Source organism: Canis lupus, chromosome 18 (assembly GCF_003254725.2).
Source record: "Canis lupus dingo isolate Sandy chromosome 18, ASM325472v2, whole genome shotgun sequence".
Taxonomy (NCBI): Eukaryota; Metazoa; Chordata; class Mammalia; order Carnivora; family Canidae; genus Canis; species Canis lupus.
This window is the reverse complement of record NC_064260.1, coordinates 44,597,666-44,616,062: the sequence shown is the minus strand read 5'-3', so window position 1 is coordinate 44,616,062 and position 18,397 is coordinate 44,597,666. Positions and strand designations below refer to the sequence as shown.

The 18,397-nt window shown below is 55.4% G+C and overlaps 1 protein-coding gene across 9 annotated transcripts in view; it reads left to right on the top strand.

Annotated features, from left to right (window-relative positions):
* The first annotated feature begins 2,761 nt into the window (after positions 1–2,761).
* Positions 2,762–18,397, top strand: part of CD82 (CD82 molecule) — a 52,454-nt gene continuing 36,818 nt past the window's right edge. Inside the window, exons 1-2 of one of the 9 annotated variants that reach the window (XM_049096244.1) lie at positions 2,762–3,105; positions 15,545–15,628. In XM_049096244.1, the coding sequence (XP_048952201.1) occupies positions 2,777–3,105; positions 15,545–15,628 (413 nt within the window). In that variant the 5' untranslated portion in view covers positions 2,762–2,776. Of the gene's footprint in view, positions 3,106–3,865; positions 4,001–6,028; positions 6,087–11,349; positions 11,392–14,448; positions 14,502–15,544; positions 15,646–18,397 lie in introns of those variants that run through there. The other 8 variants (XM_035701258.2, XM_049096246.1, XM_049096247.1 and 5 more) reach the window with 8 other exon arrangements.

Genomic DNA, 18,397 nt, shown 5'->3' with positions numbered 1-18,397 from the left:
AAAAATAAAAAGAAGAAGAAAGAAACCCAGCTATCTTGCAGTGAGGAAGCCACAGCAGCCTGCAGAGAGACCTCATGGAGAGGAACTGAGGTTTTGGTCCACAGTTCTAGCTGAGTTCCCAGCTAGCACCTAGCACCAACTTGCTAGCCATGTGAGAGCCCCAATCTGTAAAGGATCCTCCACCTCCAAATGAACCAGCTGACATTGCAGAGAACAGAGATAAGCCTTCCCCAATGAACCTGCCCCAAATTGCAGATCTAGGAGCCATATAAATGATTGGGTGGTTTGTTACATAGCAATAGGAAACAGACACACCATTCTTCCCTCCTTCCCTCCTCCCAGAGTTGTGTAAAAGTCTTGGAGCCTTACCTAGGCCTGGGTACCTGGGTACCAACAAGACTCTGATACCAACTTTCTTGACTACAAGGACCTTCAGGTCTCCTGCTTTGCAGCTCCTGTGCCACCTTTGGGATGGGGGAATCATCTCAGAGGCTGGGACCTGCAAAGCCATACTCTTTTTTTTTTTTTTTTTTTTTTTTTTTAGAGACAGAGCACAAGCAGGGGAGGAAGGGAGGGCAGAGGGAGAGAGAGAATTCAAACAGACTCCATGCTCAGCATGGAGCCCATTGCGGGGCTTGATCTCATGACCACAAGATCATGATCTGAGCCAAAATTAAGAGTTGGACACCTAACTGACTGAGCCACCCAGGCACCCCAAGCCTTTTAAGGTCTTGCCATATCACCATCTCCCCTACCTCCAAGTTGGCCATTTGATAACTTCTCTCAAGTCTTTCTAGGGTAGTTCTTCTTGCTCCTTTTCCCACCTCCCAAACTCTTGGCATCACTTCTGGAATGGACCGAGGAATTCCCCAAAAGGAGGAAGTTGTCTCTTGCTAGAAGCAAATGGCCAAGGCAAATCATGACAAAGCCTGTCCGCTGCTGGGAGACCAAGCTAATTTGATATCTTAGTAAATAATTCAGACACCCCTCTCCTCAATGACTTAAACTTCCAATATGTACCAGGCAGTGTGCTAGGTGCTGGGGAGACAGGGACAAGCAGCAGGGCCATTCATAGGCCCAGGCAAGAGGGCCACCTGTGTCCACTCAGAACTTACACCCCACTGCCTTCCACAGTTGTGCTTCAGATATCCAAAACCCTACACATCTCTGCCTAAGTGGTTCCAATATGGTTCAGATCCGTCCTTCTGAGAGGACAGAAGCACCCGTAGAGGGGTGACTGGGTGGTAGCTGTGGGTAAGAAGTGTGGACAGAGCTTGGGCACGTGGGCTGAGGTCCTAAGTCCTAGGCCACTTGTATGCACAGGACAGACATGGGGCTGGGAAAAGAATCTGAGTGGATGGGCTGAGAATGGAGGGGTCAGGGCTAACTCACCCCACACTGCCTCGTTCCTGCACAGAATTCTAAGGAGTCCGAGAATTCTAAATTTGAGCATGGCCCTCTTGGTCATTTTAAAGAATATTTCTCAAGGTAGGAGGATAAACATTTTATTTTATAGTCTAGTAAATGTTGAAATGTAAGGTATGTGGGGCCCAATCTTATATTAACATGTTAGGGGAGTTCTGTGGAACAGGACCATTAGACCCTGAGCTCCTCTAGAGATAGTGGCAGCTGTGGCACCATGGAGGAACTGCAGAGGGTGGTAGGAGAGTATGGCAGAGATTCTAAAATCTGCCTGCGGATGGCCCCTCCGTGTTGCCACAGCTGCCACTATCTCTGACGTGGAGTGACAGACCAGAAGGGGTAGCAGATGGGACTCTTGTGAGTGAAAGTCTGCCTGGAGGGGAAGGGAGGGACTGATGTGATCCAGCTGTTTTGCCAAGTGCCAATCACCATCATATACCCTCAGCTTGAGGGAAGGGACATGGGATAGGGTAGAAGAGGAGGGTATTCTATGCCCATTTTGCATGGGTTGCCTAGGAACCCAGTCCAAGAGTAGCACACTGGTCCTGAAAGTGGTCCCTGGACCAGCAACATTCAGGAGCTTGCTAAGCTCTGGCCCCTTGCCGGAAAGATGGGGTCCCTTTATGGGAAAGACAACAGTGTGGACACTGCTAGGCTTAAAGATCCCCCAGACTCACTCCCCTAACTTGGTGTGAAGATTCTATAAGGAAGACTTTTTACTGGAAAGAGAATGTGTATTGAGCATGCACAGTGTGCAAGAGTGGGCAAACATTTCATGAACGCTACCATGTTTAATCCTCAACAGCCACTGTCATGACGGGTATTCTTATTCCCCAAGTACAGGCTTTTCCCAGAGAAGTTCAGTACCTTGCCTTGGGTCACCAGGCTCCCAGGATGCTACCCAGTTTTCGTGATTCTCAGACCACTCTAACTTCTTCACCATTATGCCCAACAGTGGTTCTCAAACTTGCTTGTGATTTGGAATCACCTAGAGGCCTTGTTAAAAACAAATTGCTAGGCTCTTGCCCCAGAGTTTCCCACTCAGTCCGTCTAGAATGGGGTTCCAAAACACATGGTCCTAACAAGTTCCCAGATGCTGCTGCTGCTGTTGTAGATCCAAGGACCATGCTTTGGGAACCACCATGCTGGGCTGGGATCCAGCTCCCCACCCTACTCCACCCAGGCAAAATGGGCATAATCATACCCTCCCCACAATGGCGTCCTTTGTGAGATGCCAATGAGATAATGGGAGTTAAAGAGCTTTGTCAGCTGCAAGGTGAATGGTCCTGGTCTTAAGGAGGAAAGCTGCCTGAGGCTGGTTCCTGCCTGGGGTCTGGGAGTGCGGAGGGCTGGGATGCAGGTCCTGGCACCCCAGCCCAGCCCTCTGGAGATCTTTGCAGCCCATCTTAATTCTGACTCACTTCTTAAGAGAGAAAACCAGCTTCTGGGGCTCAGGCCAGCAGCTCCTCCTGCTACCTGCCTCATCAACCCACGCGTCCTTTCCCACCTCGGGCAGCCTGCTGAGTACAGCCCCAACAGCTGGCTGGCCAGGGCCACTTCTCCAGGGGCCAGTCCAGGCAAGCGGGGGCAGCGAGGAGCTTGTGATTCTGGACTTGGGGCCGGATCCTGCTCCCCGCTAGCCTGGGACTCAAGAGGCCGTGACTCCCCTTCTCTGAGTCTCAGGTAGTTCATCCAAAAAATGGGCGCAACAGGAGTCCCATGGCGTAGAGTCGTGCGAATTTAAGGGCCAGTCCTTTTAACATGGCTTGGCATAGAGCCCGGCCGCTGGCGAGGGCCCAGTCAGTGGTAGTTGTTAGTATTTTCAAAAACTGCCTGGGCCCAGGCCGCCTGCTGATAAAGGCCGGGAGCTGGAACGCAAACCGCTCCCACGCCGCCCGGTCGCACCCGGATACACCCGCCCAGGAATGCCAGCTTGGGGGCCGGAGGCCGCCCGCCCCGGGTGGGGGTTGGCCGGGCAGAGCAGGATTAGGGAGGCGCTGGGGCGGGGAAGGGCGCGCCTGGGGCGGGCGGGGTAGGCCGGGGGAGAACGCGACCCCGGCGGGGCGGCGGGGGGGTGGGGGGCGCTGGGGCGGACGAGGTGGGCCCAGAAGGGGCGGGACTGTTGGGCCGAGCAGTGAGTGGGGCTCCCCTCGCAGCCCGGGCTGGAGCGCGGCCCGGGCGGGCGGGGAGCCAGGCTGCGGCCCCGCAGGGCCGGGGGGGGCGGGAGGGGCGCGGAGGACCGAGCCCAGGAGGCGGGGCCAGGGCGGGCCGGGGGCGGGGCCGGGGGCGGGGCCAGGGCGGGTCGGGGGCGGGGCCGGGGGCGGGGCCGGCGAGCCTCTCCGCGGGAGGCCTGGTGGGCGGAGCCAGGTCGGGCCCCGGCCGCGCACTCCCGCGGGCGGGGGCGGGGCCGGGCCGGGGCGTGTCCTCCGGAGGGGCGGGGCCCGGCCCGGCCGCTGCGATCCCCGACGGCCGCCCGTGGGACTGGCGAGCACTGAGCCCGGGGCCGCGCAGTCCGACGCGGACGGGGCGAGCGGGCGACGGCGGGCCTGCGGCGCCGAGCACCCAGCGCAGCCAGCAGGTGAGCGGCAGGGGGGAGGCCGGCCGGACGGACTGCAGCGAAGCCAGTTTTCGTCACCCCTGCCGGGCACGGCTCGGGCAGCTTTCTCGGAGCGAGCGACAGGGCCACGGAGCAGCTGGTGGGCGAACAGGAGCCCAAGTCCCCGAGTTCTGATCCCCCAGTTCGGCTCCGTCGTCTACCAGCTGGGCGGCCCCGGGCCCGGCCCTCCCCGCCCTGCTGACTTCTCAGGTTCCATAAACCGGGGAGGCTGAGCCTGGCGAACTACGTGCTCTGGTTGCCCTTTCCCACAAAAACCCCGGAAGGCGAGGGCTGGCAGGTGAGAGCCACAGGTATTCACACGCGCTGCCTGGCTCTCCCTGCCGAGTGGCACTGAGCCAACTGAACTCTCCTGGATCCTTAAGCGGAGTACTTTAAAGCTCACACCACTTCCTCAGTTGGGGCTTGAACCACAAGCCCTGGGGAAGCAGCCTAAAGCAGGGAAATGTCAGTTTCCCCTTCCTCCCAATACTGAGATCCCCCTAAGACTAAAGACTCCCAGCCTCAGCGGGGCTTTTGTCCCCTTCCTGGGGCATTTCCAGGTGAGCTGGCCTGGTAGGCCCTGGTTGGAAACCAGGGGACAAGTTCTTATGGGAGGTGGGTTGGGTTTTGGGGAAAGCAGGGAAAACCCCACCAAACTCTGGGCCCAGAGTCAAGCCCAGGGCCCAGGGCTCTTGCTGCATGCTCGGGGTTGGTTAGTTCATTGGGTTGGAATTTTCTGTTCCTGGTGGTAATGGGTGCCCTGTGCCAGGGCCATAGTAAGCTGGGCAGCCTAGTTCCGCAGGCAAGATCGTAGGCTCTGGTACCAGACCGAGTAGGATTCCACTTCCTCCAAGCTTCAGTTTCCTCATCTGTAAAATGGGAGTCCTGATAGTACCAAGGGCAGTAGCGAGGATTAAACAGAATAATTCATATGCGGTGTTTAGCAAGGTCCCAGACACCCAGTGAGCCTGCACTATATGACAGCTGCTCTGATGCAGATGGGCAGGTGATGGGCTGGCTTCCTGCCTGGGAATGAGCCTGTTTTTGGAGGGCCAGAGGCTGGCTGCAGCCCCTCCTGACCAGAAATTCCCACCTGCCACCTGCATCACTTTGTCCATTTCGGGTTTGGGGAGTGTGTCATCTAGACCAAAGAGTGGGTGAGTTTTCTGTAATAGTGCTTGAGGCTGGCGGTCATCCAGTGAAGTAAACCCAAAAATGTTTACTGAGCACCTACTATATTAGATAGTGCAAGGAGATACAGAGGTAATCTAGCCAGATCTGGGCTCTGCCCTCATTTTGAGTTGCTGACAGTGAGAGGGCTCCCCCACCCCCACCAGGCTCCTGCTGGGGAAGATAACACACACCCAGGGCTTGGGGCCAGATGAGATTTCATGAGTCTGTACTGCTCTGGTGTCTGGGACCCAGCTATTCCACTGAACACTTGGCTTGAGGTGAAGGTGAGGGTCAGTGTGGGCGCCTGTTACCTGTTCAATCAAGGCGGGGCACTGAAGAAGAAAGACTGGGGGTGCTGCATGTCAGCTCCCTGAATGCCCTGGGGAGATGGAACCAGCTAGAAAGTAGTATGGGACTGCAAGCTGCACTATATGGAGGAGATAGTGTGTGTGCCTCTGGGAGGGGAGGATGCTTAAAAGCAGTGAGACCCTAGAGAAACCAGGGTAGGGAGAGGGGGAGGGGCTTCCTAGTCCTGGTGACAGGAGCAAGAGTTTCTGCCTGGGCTCCCAAGTCCTGGTTGGGCTTGGATCAGCTTGGGGCCACAGACTCCCCTGTCTAAGCATGTAAACAGTGTAAGATTAGAGTGTGGTGTTGTGGGGAGGAAGAGGGTCAGTAGGTGTGAGGCCCGTGGGGGGAGGAGGAGATGTGCATTTCAGACAGTACTTACTAAGCCAATACTGGGAAGTCTTCCCCACACCCCTCCAGCCCACATGATGAATGACGAAGGATGACACACTGCCCCCATCTTCAGTTGCTGACCTTCTGGGAAGGGATACCAGGGACTCTGATAGGAGACAAAGGGAAAAAAGGATTACAGGGAACTTGCATGGATGAGGTAAAATCTGGGGGTGGGGTGGGGTGGGCAGAAGTGTCTTAAGAATTGGGAAGGTTTCCTCAGCTCCAGTGAAAGCTTTGGGCAGAGGAAAATACCTAGGCAAAAGCACAGGGTCAAGGCGTTCAGGGAATTTTTAAGCAACTGCTAGGCTGATCCCGTCCACCCAAAGGACTGGGATGGCGCAGGGCTGTGAAGGGGGGATGGTAGGTTGGATCAACTCATGGAAGGCCTTCAATGCCAAGGGGAGATGTTTGGATCTGATGCGTAGACAGTGAGAGCCACTGAAGGTTTTTGAGCTAGGGAGTGACATAATCAGAGGGGCACTTTAGGAAAGCAGCCTGCTAGATGTGCTGGGGTGAGGGGCCCAGCGGTCAAGGGAGAATGATCCCGTAGCTATGGTGATGGGGAAGGAGGGGGCTGCAGGCCTGTGGGGATGTCTGCTGCTGGGAGTGAAGGAAGAGGCAGCATCAGAGTGGTGGGACGAGAGCCAGGGCAATGTAGAGAGCAGAGAGAGGACCCCCACATATGACCTGTTTTTCTTCCTATTCCCCCATCCAGCCTCAACCCTGGTGCATAGCAGGGGCTCAGAGGTGCTGGGGAGGGTGATGCATGCTATGGAGTGATAGGGAAGGAGCCGCCCAAGGAGGCCCTGTGCTTACCCATGAAGGGGGGGAGCATCCAGGCCAAGTGGTGGGAGCTTGCACCAGTCAGTTGGTGGGTTTGAGAGCAGGGTGGACGGGGAGCAGTGCCTGTGCCACTCCACCTCCTGGCTATATAGCCCAGGGAGGGCTGCGGTGAAAGCTAGCTGGTGGGGACGGAAATTTCCCATATGTGGGGAGTGAATTTTGGTTGGCTCTTCTGAAATTTCAACAATGTGGGGCAGCCCCTTCTCTTGAATCTTCAGACTTTGGGCCACTGCCTGGAAGCTCCTCCTCCTTCTCATTCCTCCCCACCCTGGGGACCCAGTCCTGTGCCACCTGAAGATGATGCACACACGCACCCAGGGTGAACTGGGTGACTCCTCTCACACGTGTAATAATTGCGCCCACCCCCTCCCCCTTACCTTCGCTTACCCCTCCGGGCCCAAGGCTGAGCAGATCCAAGCCCTGTGCATTCTTCTGGGTTTGGAGTATCTGGGGCCAGCTGGCACCCCCTGGTTTTGGCTTGGCCTTGACCCCTTGATCCAAACCATTATAGTCACTTCTTCCACCCCATGGGAAGCTCCAAGGGGGCGGTTATGATTTAATCAAGAGCATCAAACAGTCAGAAGTTGGCTCAGTGAGAGGTGGGGGTGGGGGAGGGAAGAGCCTGGTCCCCTCTGTGGGACAGGATGGGGCCAGGGCTTGGGGGGTCTGTTTAATCTCAGCAGGAACTGCCCTGCCCACCGGCTTCCCCTCCTCTAAGCCTGGATCTGAGGAGCCAGGAGGGAAGCCCAGAGGTAAACACAAGGAGCAGTGTGGTATGTGTCGCTTCCCTCCTCCCCATATGTCCTCCTGAAGCTGCCTGTCAGGAGCCAACCACAGGCTCAGGACCTCTGTAGCAGGCCCAGTTGGTGTCTGGGGGCTGGCTGGTTCCTGACTCACCCCTGGGGATCCCCCTACACTTTGGTTTTCCTGTCAGCAGCTGATTCACTGTGTGCTGACATGGAGAAGCAGCTGAAAGAGAAGAGGCCTGTATTCTGGTTCTCGGGGTTAGTTCCAACTCTGCCGTTTCCAGGCTATGTAACCCCTGATATGTTCCTTCTCTCTGGGCTTCCCTTCTCTGTTGTGCACATGCCTGTAAGTTACTTGGCTTTTAGGAAGTTATGTGGCCTGGGATCTGTTGTTGGCAAAGTAGGGCACGTGTGAGCACATGCACACACATAATGCACACACACACTCAGGGTGAACTGGGCGACTCCGCTCACACATGCAATAATCGCGCCCACCCCCTTACCTTCACTTACCCTACCTGGAGCAACGTCACCTACCTCTGCCTGTCTGTAGATTAGGGAGGTGTCAGGGCCTGATGGCAAAAAGCTGTGGACTCGAGCTGGCATCTGGACACTGCCCCTTCCGAGCTTTGGACTCGAGCTAGCATCTGGACGCTGCCCCTTCTGAGCTTTGTGACTGTGACCCTTTCTGAGCCTCAGTTTCTGCATTTGTAAATTGGAAGATGGGAACAACCTCCTAGGGTGGTGGGAGAGTAAAATGACACAGAGCAGGTGCCTCCTCCGTGTGACCCCAGGCTTTCTGAGGGTGAGTAGGTCTGAATGTGGATGGCAGATTTCTCTGAACCCTTCCTTTCCCTCCTCCCTCCTCTGGGCTTGTCTACACTGAGTCCTTTCCTCTTCTTCCGTTGCTGTTTTGTGGCATATGGAGTGTCTCCGTGAACCCTCCCAGGCAGGGACTGCCTTGTCCATCCTTGTTTCCTTGACTCCTGGCACAAGGCCTGGCACACAGCGGGCTCCTCAGGAAATGATGGTTGAATGAATAAGTAAGTGATTCTCCTCGGGGTGGCCCAGCTCGGTGCCAGATCCTTGGTGACTCCTTGGCAAAAGTGGAGCTGGGAAGCAGGGTCTGGATGCCTGTGCCTTGTCCTTCAAGTCTGCCCATCCTGCTCCTGGAACCTGGGTCCAGGGAGGCGAGCATGGTTTGGCTGGTCTGGGACTGCTTGGGGTAGGGCTTCAGCTTCCGTTGTGAGGCCTGGCCTTTCCCCTCCTGAGAGGGGAACAGCCTGACTTCCTCTGGTTCCAGCCTAGTGAAGGGGCTGCTTTGACCCTTAGTGAACCCTGACTTGGTCAGCAGTTATTTGTGGAAGGTGCTACTGCCCTCTGGGAGGCCCAGCCCTGACAGTCTCTTTGCAGGCCACCAGGTATGTAACTCACTCTCCCCTCTGGCTTCTCTCCCCACAGTGGGGGCTTCTGACTCTCCTTTGGACGCTGTGCCTGACTTTCTTTCTTGTATTGAGGGGTGATCTGGGACAGAAGTTGTTTCTGGACCTTGGCTTATAGAGCTGATGCAGGCGCGTGGACACAGTGCTGGAGTCTTTGTGTTAGGAAGCCTGGGTTCAGTCCTGGCTCTGCTGTGAAGTTGTACAGTGACTTCGTCTAGGGATGTGACTCTCTAGGTTGATTTTCTTATTCTTTGGGCAGTAAGTGCTCCAGAAGCCAGCCTGGGAGTCCAGCTGGGGTTGGCCCAAATTGGGAAAGAACCATAAGCAATGTCACAAACCAAACTGCCTGAGGATGATTCCTGCCTCTGCAGCTTACCTGCTGGGTGAGACCTGTGGCAAGTGTCTTAGCGCCTCATTTCAGGATCTAAAATGGAAATCATAATAGTATTTACCTCATGGGGTTGTTGAGAATGATATGAATTAATATATGTGAAGTACTCATGATAGGTGCCTGGCACATAGTAAGTGCTAATATATATAATATAGTAATATAATATAATATATCATAATATATATAATATAGTAATATATTATATAGTATATAGTATATATAATATTATATATAATATAATATTATATATAATATTATATATATCAGCTGGCTTTGGTAGTGCTATTATTAATAGGAAGCAGGATTTAAATTTTTTTTCTTTTTTTTTATGATAGTCACAGAGAGAGGGAGAGAGAGAGAGAGGCAGAGACACAGGCAGAGGGAGAAGCAGGCTCCATGCACCGGGAGCCCGACGTGGGATTCGATCCCGGGTCTCCAGGATCGCGCCCTGGGCCAAAGGCAGGCGCCAAACCGCTGCGCCACCCAGGGATCCCCAGGAAGCAGGATTTAAATCTCCGAGGGTATGAAAGCTTGGTGAATAGCCTGAGTGTGAGGATCAGGAAACCCCAGCCCGTCCTTTACTTGCCATGTGACCTTGGCCAAGTTACAGCCTTTCTCTGGCTGCAAAACTATTAACTATTATCCTGCATTTGCTGCAATTAGCTTTTGTTAAGTGAGGCGCATGTGATGTCACGGTGGGTAGTCGCAGAGCTTTATTCAGAAGGACTCTGGGTGCCTAGCCCATTCTCCTGCGTGGAGACAGACAGCCACTGTAGGTGGGCAGGTCCTGGTGCTGCCATGGGGTCACTGCAGACACAGAATGGCAGAGCTGCCCCCACCCCACGACTGCACTCAAGGCTGAAAAGTAGATGAATAAGTACATTTAATTACACAACAATGGGATTATACAGATCAGATTACAGACTTTTATTTTTTTTTTATTTTTCCCAATTTTCTGAATCTTCTGCAATGATTTCATATTCTTATGCTCAAGAAAGAAGGAACACACACAACAGAGCTATCGAGCAACTACTATACATATTTAAACAGAAATGTATTATTTGAACTTGGAATCACATTCAGATTTTTGTTGTTAATAAATCGTTTTGGTTTTTTTTTGTTTGTTTGTTTGTTTCCCCAAAAGGGGCCAGGATTGGTTTGAAGTGAGTATCAATTTGCCAAGCCGCAAGACTGAAGGAGTGTCTGTGGAGGGAGTGGCTATGCCCGCTGGCCTCAGAGCCTGGGAGACAAGAGGCAGATATGCTTGGAGGTGTCCTCCAACTTCCATCCTGGGGGCCATGCACCCTGAGCGCTGCCTGTTTAGAAAGCTTTCCAACAGTCCTGGACACCAGAGGGCTTAATTTCCTCGTGTGTAAAATAGAGATGATGATGATGATGATGATGATGATGATGATGATGATGATGATATCCAATTCAGGGCGGTGCTGTAATAATAATAGTAATAATAATAATAATAATAATAATAATAATAATAATAATATATCCAATTCAGGGCGGTGCTGTGAGGATTAAAGGTCCCTAACACACGGTGAGATTTTAGAGCTCCCTCTTCTGAATTCGGAACCCAATGGAAACAGACCACAGACAGCTGGAGCTCCGACAGGCAGCGTCAACACGGAGCAGGCTGGCCGGGGAACGTGGCTTCAGAGCCGGGGCCCACAGGGCTTGCTGACCGTCTGCCCTCGAACTGGCAGAGTTACCTGTCCGGTCGCAGGCGGCGCTGGGCAGGGGCCGGCCTCCCTGCAGGCGCAGGTGGCAGCAGCTCAGGGCGGCGCAGATGGAACGCAGCCTGCAGGCAGCCGGGCTCTGGGGGAGGGGGGCCCTGCGGAGCATGCGCGGTGCGTCTCCTGGCGAGCCAATCACAGAAGCCTCCGTTGGGGTCCGGGAGGTGAAGGGAGGGGGCGGAGCGAGACCCGAGGTGCCCCCCCCCCCGGTGGAGGTCCCTCCGTAGGGAAACAAGTGGAGAGGGGAATATATGTTCCCCTGGTGACTACTATAAGGCGCTTTGAACGATGCCAGGTATGCAGGAAGCGCTCAATACATGTTAATTTGTCGTTGCTAATAATCCCGATACACCATGAATAATCCTACTACAGTTGGAAGAGTCACTCTCGCGCTCGCTGTTTTAGGAGATGGTTTATTAGGATGTTGTTGCCCTGTAAGACGACCCGGGTGTGTAGAGGAAATAGAAGCTTTAGCTGGAGGGCGGAGGGCGGGGGGACGATTGGTTTGTCTGGGGCCCCGCGGACGTGAGTGGGTGGCTAGACCTTGGGTCCCTGTGGGTCACAGAGACAACCCCCCCTCGCTGACCTCGGGTGAGCACACAGCAGAGGAGTCGGGGGTTAGGAGGGCGCGTGGGTCTGGCTGCACTGGACATTCGGAGGCCCTGGTCGAGGCCCCCCGAGCCCCGCTCCTGGCGGGGTGGAGCACGGGCTCCCCGTGGGCCAGGAGGCTGTAGAGCACACTACCCGAATGGTGCCTCTCAGAAGTCCCTAGGGGGCAAGCTGCAACTACGTACGGGCCAGCTCCTCCTCCTGCCTCCGCTCGCCTTTGGGTGAGTGTCTCAACGGCTCACAACCTTGGTTTCCTTCCTCGTGGACTTTGGGGTGGTTGGTGATAACCCGCCCCATGGCTCGCCTGGGGGAGGATTCAATGAGGCAATGGGTCTGGGCAGATGCTGAGCAGTGCTCCCCCCCCCACACACACACGCACACACGCACACACGCAGTGTGCATCCTCAGGGAACCCCAGAGAATGATGTGAAGGCTGCTCCTGCCACCAGAGACAGAGGACTCTGATCCGGGGTGAAGGAGATTTCCAGGGCTGCCCACAGCTCCGGGGGTCAGGAGGGCCTTAGGCTTCAGGGTGCTCCATCCTGGATGGGACTGTCTGAGCCCAGCTTTGACCTGAGTGTTCTTGGCCTAGCGTGGAACTCAGGGGCTTGTGTTTACCCCGACGGGATTGTAGTTAGTGTCACTACCTATCGAGTCTGTTGGACAGCATCCAGCCTTTGCTCCCATACCTAAAGGCTTGGAGAACTCACTATCTTTCCTCTCTGCCCAGATCTGACTCTTAAAAAAAATATGGTATAGAATCTGAGCAAATTCAACCTCCGGTAGCTTCCACTCATGGTCCTGATCATGCTCATTGAGATGATGTCCCTGTGGAATGTGACGCTCTGTGGGGAGAGCAAGCCCCTCTTGTAGCAGAGGCCACCCCAGGCCAGTGGTTCTGATGTAGGAAAGAGGTATTTCTGTCAACTGTTTAAAAACCATTGTCTATATCTGAACCAAATGGGCGCGCGTGCACACACACACACACATACACACACACGGTTGGGATTATACCATATGAACCACTTCCTGCTCTAGGTTAACACTGTAGAGGGAGGTTAACACTGCGGAAGGAGGATTGTTCTGTGATATTCAGTATTCTTCCACAGTGTGTTTCCCAGATCCATAGTGTCACACTATGTGGATCTACCGTGACCCAGTTTAGCATTCTCCTACTGGCGCACATTTAGGCCATTTTGAATTTTTCATTAGCTTCCACATCACTATAGTGACCACCTCGTCCATACGTATATCTTGTGCTCAAATCTAATACTCTCCATGGAGTGAATTCCTGGAAGTGGCTTTTAAACTCATGGTCCGGGGGCACCTGGGTGGCTCAGTGGTTGAGCATCTGCCTTCGGCTCAGGTCATGATCCACTGGTCCTGGGATCGAGTCCTGCATCGGGGCTCCCTGCAGTGGAGCCTGCTTCTCTCTGCCTGTGTCTCTGCCTCTCTCTGTGTGTCCCTCATGAATAAATTAAAAAATATATAAATAAACTCATGGTCTGAGGACCAGTTCTCAAGACAAAACCTTTTCCCCAATACCCACCAGAATGTACCCCCAAACTTAGCTCCAGCCCCACCAGAGAGAAAGAGGGCATTGTGTCCCTTGGTGCTAGGTGCTTGTGTGTGTGTGTGTGTGTGTGTGTGTGTGTGTAAGAGACAGAAAGAGAGAGTCAGACAAATGGGCTGCTTTTCCTCTTCAACGAGGACTTTTGACCCTCCTTCTGTCTCCCTTCCAGGAGCCTGTGGTGTCATTAACTAATTATAGGATCTCTTTACTATTTAATGACCTTTCTCCATGGTGACTCCTTCCCAACAGCCTTCTGGGAGCCAGGGAATGGGGAGATGAGTCCGTGGGAGGAAGTTTCTCTGGAGCAGGAGGTGGATCCTGGAGGTGTCAGAGTCTCCCGGAGAGTTTGTTAAAGCACAGATCATACCCCCAGAGTTTCTGATTCCATTGGTCTGGGGTGCAGCCCGGGAACATGCATTGCTAACAGGTTTCTAGGAGATGCTGTTGCTGCTGATCTGGGAACGATGATTTGAGAACCAATGCAGTAGTGGAATGGGGGCAGGGGAGGCTGTGTGGTGAATCTCAGCTCCTGGTGCTGCTGACAGTAGGAACCCTGTCCTGTTGAGTAAAGGCTTGCATGAGGCCTAAACTCACCTTCCGCCTGCCTCCACCTCATCACCTTTTCCAGTATGTGCTGTTATATTATTTATGTACAAGAGGATAAGATGTTTATCACCATCCCCATTTTACAGAAAGGAAAACTGAAGCTCTGACAGTCAAGCTAATATGTCCAAGGCAGCCCTGAAAGCTGTCAGGGGTACTGATACAGGAACCCCACCCTTGTCACCTCCTCCCTTCTTCCCCTCAATACCCACCCACCCACCACCACCACCCCCCGAACTGTGTCACACACTCTGGGCTTCCCTCATGCAGGTCCAGTGAGGGGGCTGGGAAGGCAGCTTCCCCCACACTGTCTCTGAGCCAGGGTCTTGCTCTACTTCTTATTCCCACTCACACCCTTCCACCCCCCCACCCCGCCCACAAGTCGTTCAGTAACGTGACCCTCTAAGATCCAGTGTTCTCCAGTCAGTTCATGTTCCCAGTTATTGTTCTGGGCATTTTTCTGGGAAGCCTCGGAAATGTGCCTAAGCCGTGGCTGCCACCTGGCAGGTACAGCAGAGGAAGTGGGAGAACCCTCATCTGTGGGGCATCTCATCCGTGCCAGGCCCTGCCCTCCTTGCTGCCATGGTGTCAGTCCCCCTCCCTCCAGGCCCATTTTACAGGTGAGGAAATGGAGGTCCCAGGGCTGTAGCAGCTCGCCCAGGGCCACAACTGAAGGTGCAGAGCTGGCCTTCCATTCCCCAACTCCCTGGTCTAGAGTGGCAGTGGATCCTGGACCAAAGGAGCTGGGACTTGGAGGATGGGGAGGAAACCCATGCTCTACCCACTACCCACTAAGAGGGTCAGCCGGAAAAAAATTAAATAAAAAATAAAAAAGAGGGTCAGCCTGAGGGAGCACTTGCTGTGGGAGGGCCCTGGCTTAGCCGGCAGGAGACCCTGTCCAAACGGTGCTCAGCTACCATCTCGGCTGTGTGACCTTGGGAAGGTCACTCCCTTCCTTGGGGTGTCAGGGTTCTCATTTCTGCTAATGATACCTTATGCTTTATAGCTTTTAGCCGTGGACACTTTCTCACGTACCTATTCCCGCGGCCTCCCCACACCTCATAAAATAGGCAGCAAGGGTATTATTTCTGAGCCCATTTTACAGATAATGACAGGCTGTGGGTGACATGCCCAGGATCCCACAGCTAAGGGGGTGAACCCCTATTGCCTTTGCTCCCCTTCCTGAGCCTGGCCCATCACCCCGAGCTGCCTCCTCAGCAAGGAGGGAGAACTCTGGCCTCCTCTCTGTTCTCAGCCTCCGCACTGGAGATCCCAGGGCTCTTTAGTTGGGCTGGTGGGTTTTGGTTGCGAGGGGCTCCAGGAAAGGACTGGACTGGGATCCTCGTGCTGGGCCAGGAACCTGTGAAGGGAAGACAGGGTGGCTCAGGCCATCCCTGGTACTGACTCCTGCCTGGGCATTTGGGGTCCCTGATGGTGAGCCCCTAATGCCCAAGGAGGTGGGGTCCAGACCAGCTGCCCTCCTACATCAGCCCCTGGTGGCGGGGCGGGGGGTGGGGTAGGGAAGAATGTGCCTGCCCTGCCCCCCTGTACTCCTGTAGAATTTTCCAGACTCCCAGCCTGGGGTGCCTGGACCTCACAGCTCTGTCTGAACACCCTCACCCCCTCCTCTGTCCCCTGACTTGAGTCTTCCTCATTTTTCCAGGCCCGGTTCTGACCACCTTCTTCCCTGGGGCCAGCTGTGGTGTGCTGGCCAAGCGGACTCAGCTGTCTCGGGTCTGTCCAGCGGGTGAGCTAGTTAACCGGGTTAGTTCATTCCCCACCCAGGCCATGAGGGCAGGGCTGCGGCTGCTGTGGGTCTGAGCCCGCCCCCCCCCCACCCCGGGTACACCTGACTGGCAGGGCTCAGGGTGCTGAGTCTGTGTGGACCGGGGATGGCTGACCTCACCTTCAGGGTCGGCCTCAGACTCATGGCTCTCATACTTTGTGACCTCGAGCAAGTCCCCCTATCGTCTCTGAACCTCTGGCTTCCGTCTCCTAAAAATAAGAAAGCTACTTTTCCTCCCTGACCGCTTGTGAGGCTTGCATGTGATAAAGTGTGCAAAACACCTACCACTGATGTCTGGTGGGTTCGAGGCGCTCAGGAAATGCCTATCCCTCCCTCCCCTGCAATCGGCTCAGGCTTCATTCCGCCTCCGCCCACCTAACACCCTAGAGCAGGTGTCTGGTTGGGCCTTGGTCTGAGGCCTGAGCTGTATCTCCTCTAGCCTAGAGGGTGTGCGAGGCTGATAAAGGGGGACAGATTGGGGAGAGGGACAGAATCAGCTGCAAACAGATATGTTTAATCAGGCTCTGCTAGGTCCAAGTTGTGACCCCGGGCACAGGACCCCCCTGAGCCTCAGTTTCCCGACCTGTAGAAGCGAGATACTCCTACCTTCTGTGTTCTCAGGATCACACTGGAGGCTTCCTGGCAGGGTCGGGGTGGGAATGCAGGTGACCTGAAGCCCTGAGTGCAGCCTCCCAGGAGCCTCTCTAGCCTGCCAGGGTTCATTTGTACGTCTGTCTTCCTAATGCCATGCAAACAGTTCCCTCTCCCTCTGGTCACCCCGGGGGCTCACCAGGCTGTTGAGTTCTTGGCTCTGGTCCTGGTGTGCTGGGTCGGTCGTCTGGCGGGGAGCAGCATGTCTGAGGGGCTGGGCCTGAGGGTGGTGGTGGTGTCACTACAGGTCCCCATGTTGAGAACTCTTGGAATGCTTGGCCCCTGGGGCCCTCTGAGGACACAGACCCTTTCCTGTAGTGTCAAACACCTTCTCTTTCCATGTCTGTCCACCCCTCCTCCTAGTACCCTATGGCCCAGAACCTTCTTGCAGTGATAATAATCACACGCTTCCCTTTGTGGTGCTCTACCATTTTTATTCCTCAGACCCTCCACCTCCCTGTAAGATGGGAATGAACTGGCCATCATCTCCCAGAGAGGGCAGGGGGCGTGCCGAGGCCCACTGCTGGGACTCATGGCCTTTCCACCCACCCCCGATCCCCACCTCTCAGCCCTGCTCACAGTCTTGGCTGAATTTTGCCTTGCAGAGGCATGTCCCCTGCAACTGGGAGTGGGAAGCAGGTTGAGAGGAGGTGGAAGTAGCAGAGCCTAGGTCTCCAGGGTGAAGGGTCCTGGGTTCCCGCCCCCGGAGATTGGGGTGCTGCGGGCACAGGGCCTGCCCTGTTCGCAGAGATGGAAACTAAAGTTTCGGGAAGGGCCATGAGTACAGGGTAGAGCGAGTTGGGCTCTGTCCCTTTGTTCTCCCCACCCTCTCAGCCCCCCAGGGCTCTGAGGGCTCAGGTTAGGGAACTCCATGGGGCTGTTTGGGACCTGGCTGATCAGGACTGGGGCTGAGCCACTGAGGGCTGAGGTCAAGTCCAGCTGCTTCGGCATCTGAGGGGTCTGTGAGTGGCTCCAGAACCCCTTCCCGTGATACAGGCCCAGCCTGCTGGGGAAGGGGAGTCTCAGGGGGGCAGGTTATGTCCCTAGCTCTGCCTGGCACTCCCAGAATGGGGGGGAGGCCAAGGCTGTGGAGAATGTGCAGGGGAGGGGATGGGCCGTTGTTGATGGCTGCTGGGGGACACTGTGGGCAAGAACGCAGGGTGTGAGCCTCTCAGGGAGGCCACAGGGAGGCGGGCTCTTGGCCACAGATGGTGAGGGGTGAGCAGGGGGGAGGCGGAGCTGGGCTGGCTACCCGGGCGGCCTGCCTTCCTGGGTGGGTTTTGCCTGAGGTTTCTCCGGGGGCTTCCTGCACAGACCCCAGAGGGCCTGAGGTCTGTGGGTTGGAGATGTGGCTGCGCAGGGGGCTCCCTTCGCCCAGGGTCTGTCTCTTTCTCCCCCCACCCACTCCCACCCACTCATTCTCTGTCTCTCTTTCCTTACCTCTGGGTCTCTGCCCTCTCTTGCCTCTCTCCCCCTGCCCAACCACACCCCCCACCTCAGTCTACCCTCCAAGTACCTCTGAAGCCAGAACGTCTCTCTCGGGGTGCCAAGGACCAAGGCCACCCTGGCTGAGTCTGCCCAGGCTCTGCTCCTGGGCGATCCCAGAGGACCTGACAGCTCCAGGGCCCTCGCTCCATGGATGTGGACCCCTGACAGGCTGTGCCCCAGACGTCAGCTGTCTGGGCTGGTTAAATGGCCCTCGCCCTGCCTGGGAACCTAGGACTTGGGCTCTACTTGCTGTACGGGAGGACTGCCCTTCCTGCCAGCCTCGGAGGCCCTGGAAGCCTACAGCCCACTGTGGATATGGACTTCTCCAGGCCACACCTCCCTGAAGCTGGGAGCCTGCCCCAGGGAAGGCCTGGCGAGCCTGGAACCTGGGGCCCGTGTGCTGGTGAGGTTGCCCTGGACATGCCACATGTCAGAAGCTCTCAAGATGCAAGCAGAGGAGACTTGAGAGCTGGTCTTGGACACAGGGAGAGACGGGGGCAAGGCTCAGAAGATGCCACCAGCAGAGACAGGGCGTCTACAGAAGGGAAGAGGCAGGTGGGGAGGGGTGGACAGAAGGAGAGAGTGTGAGAC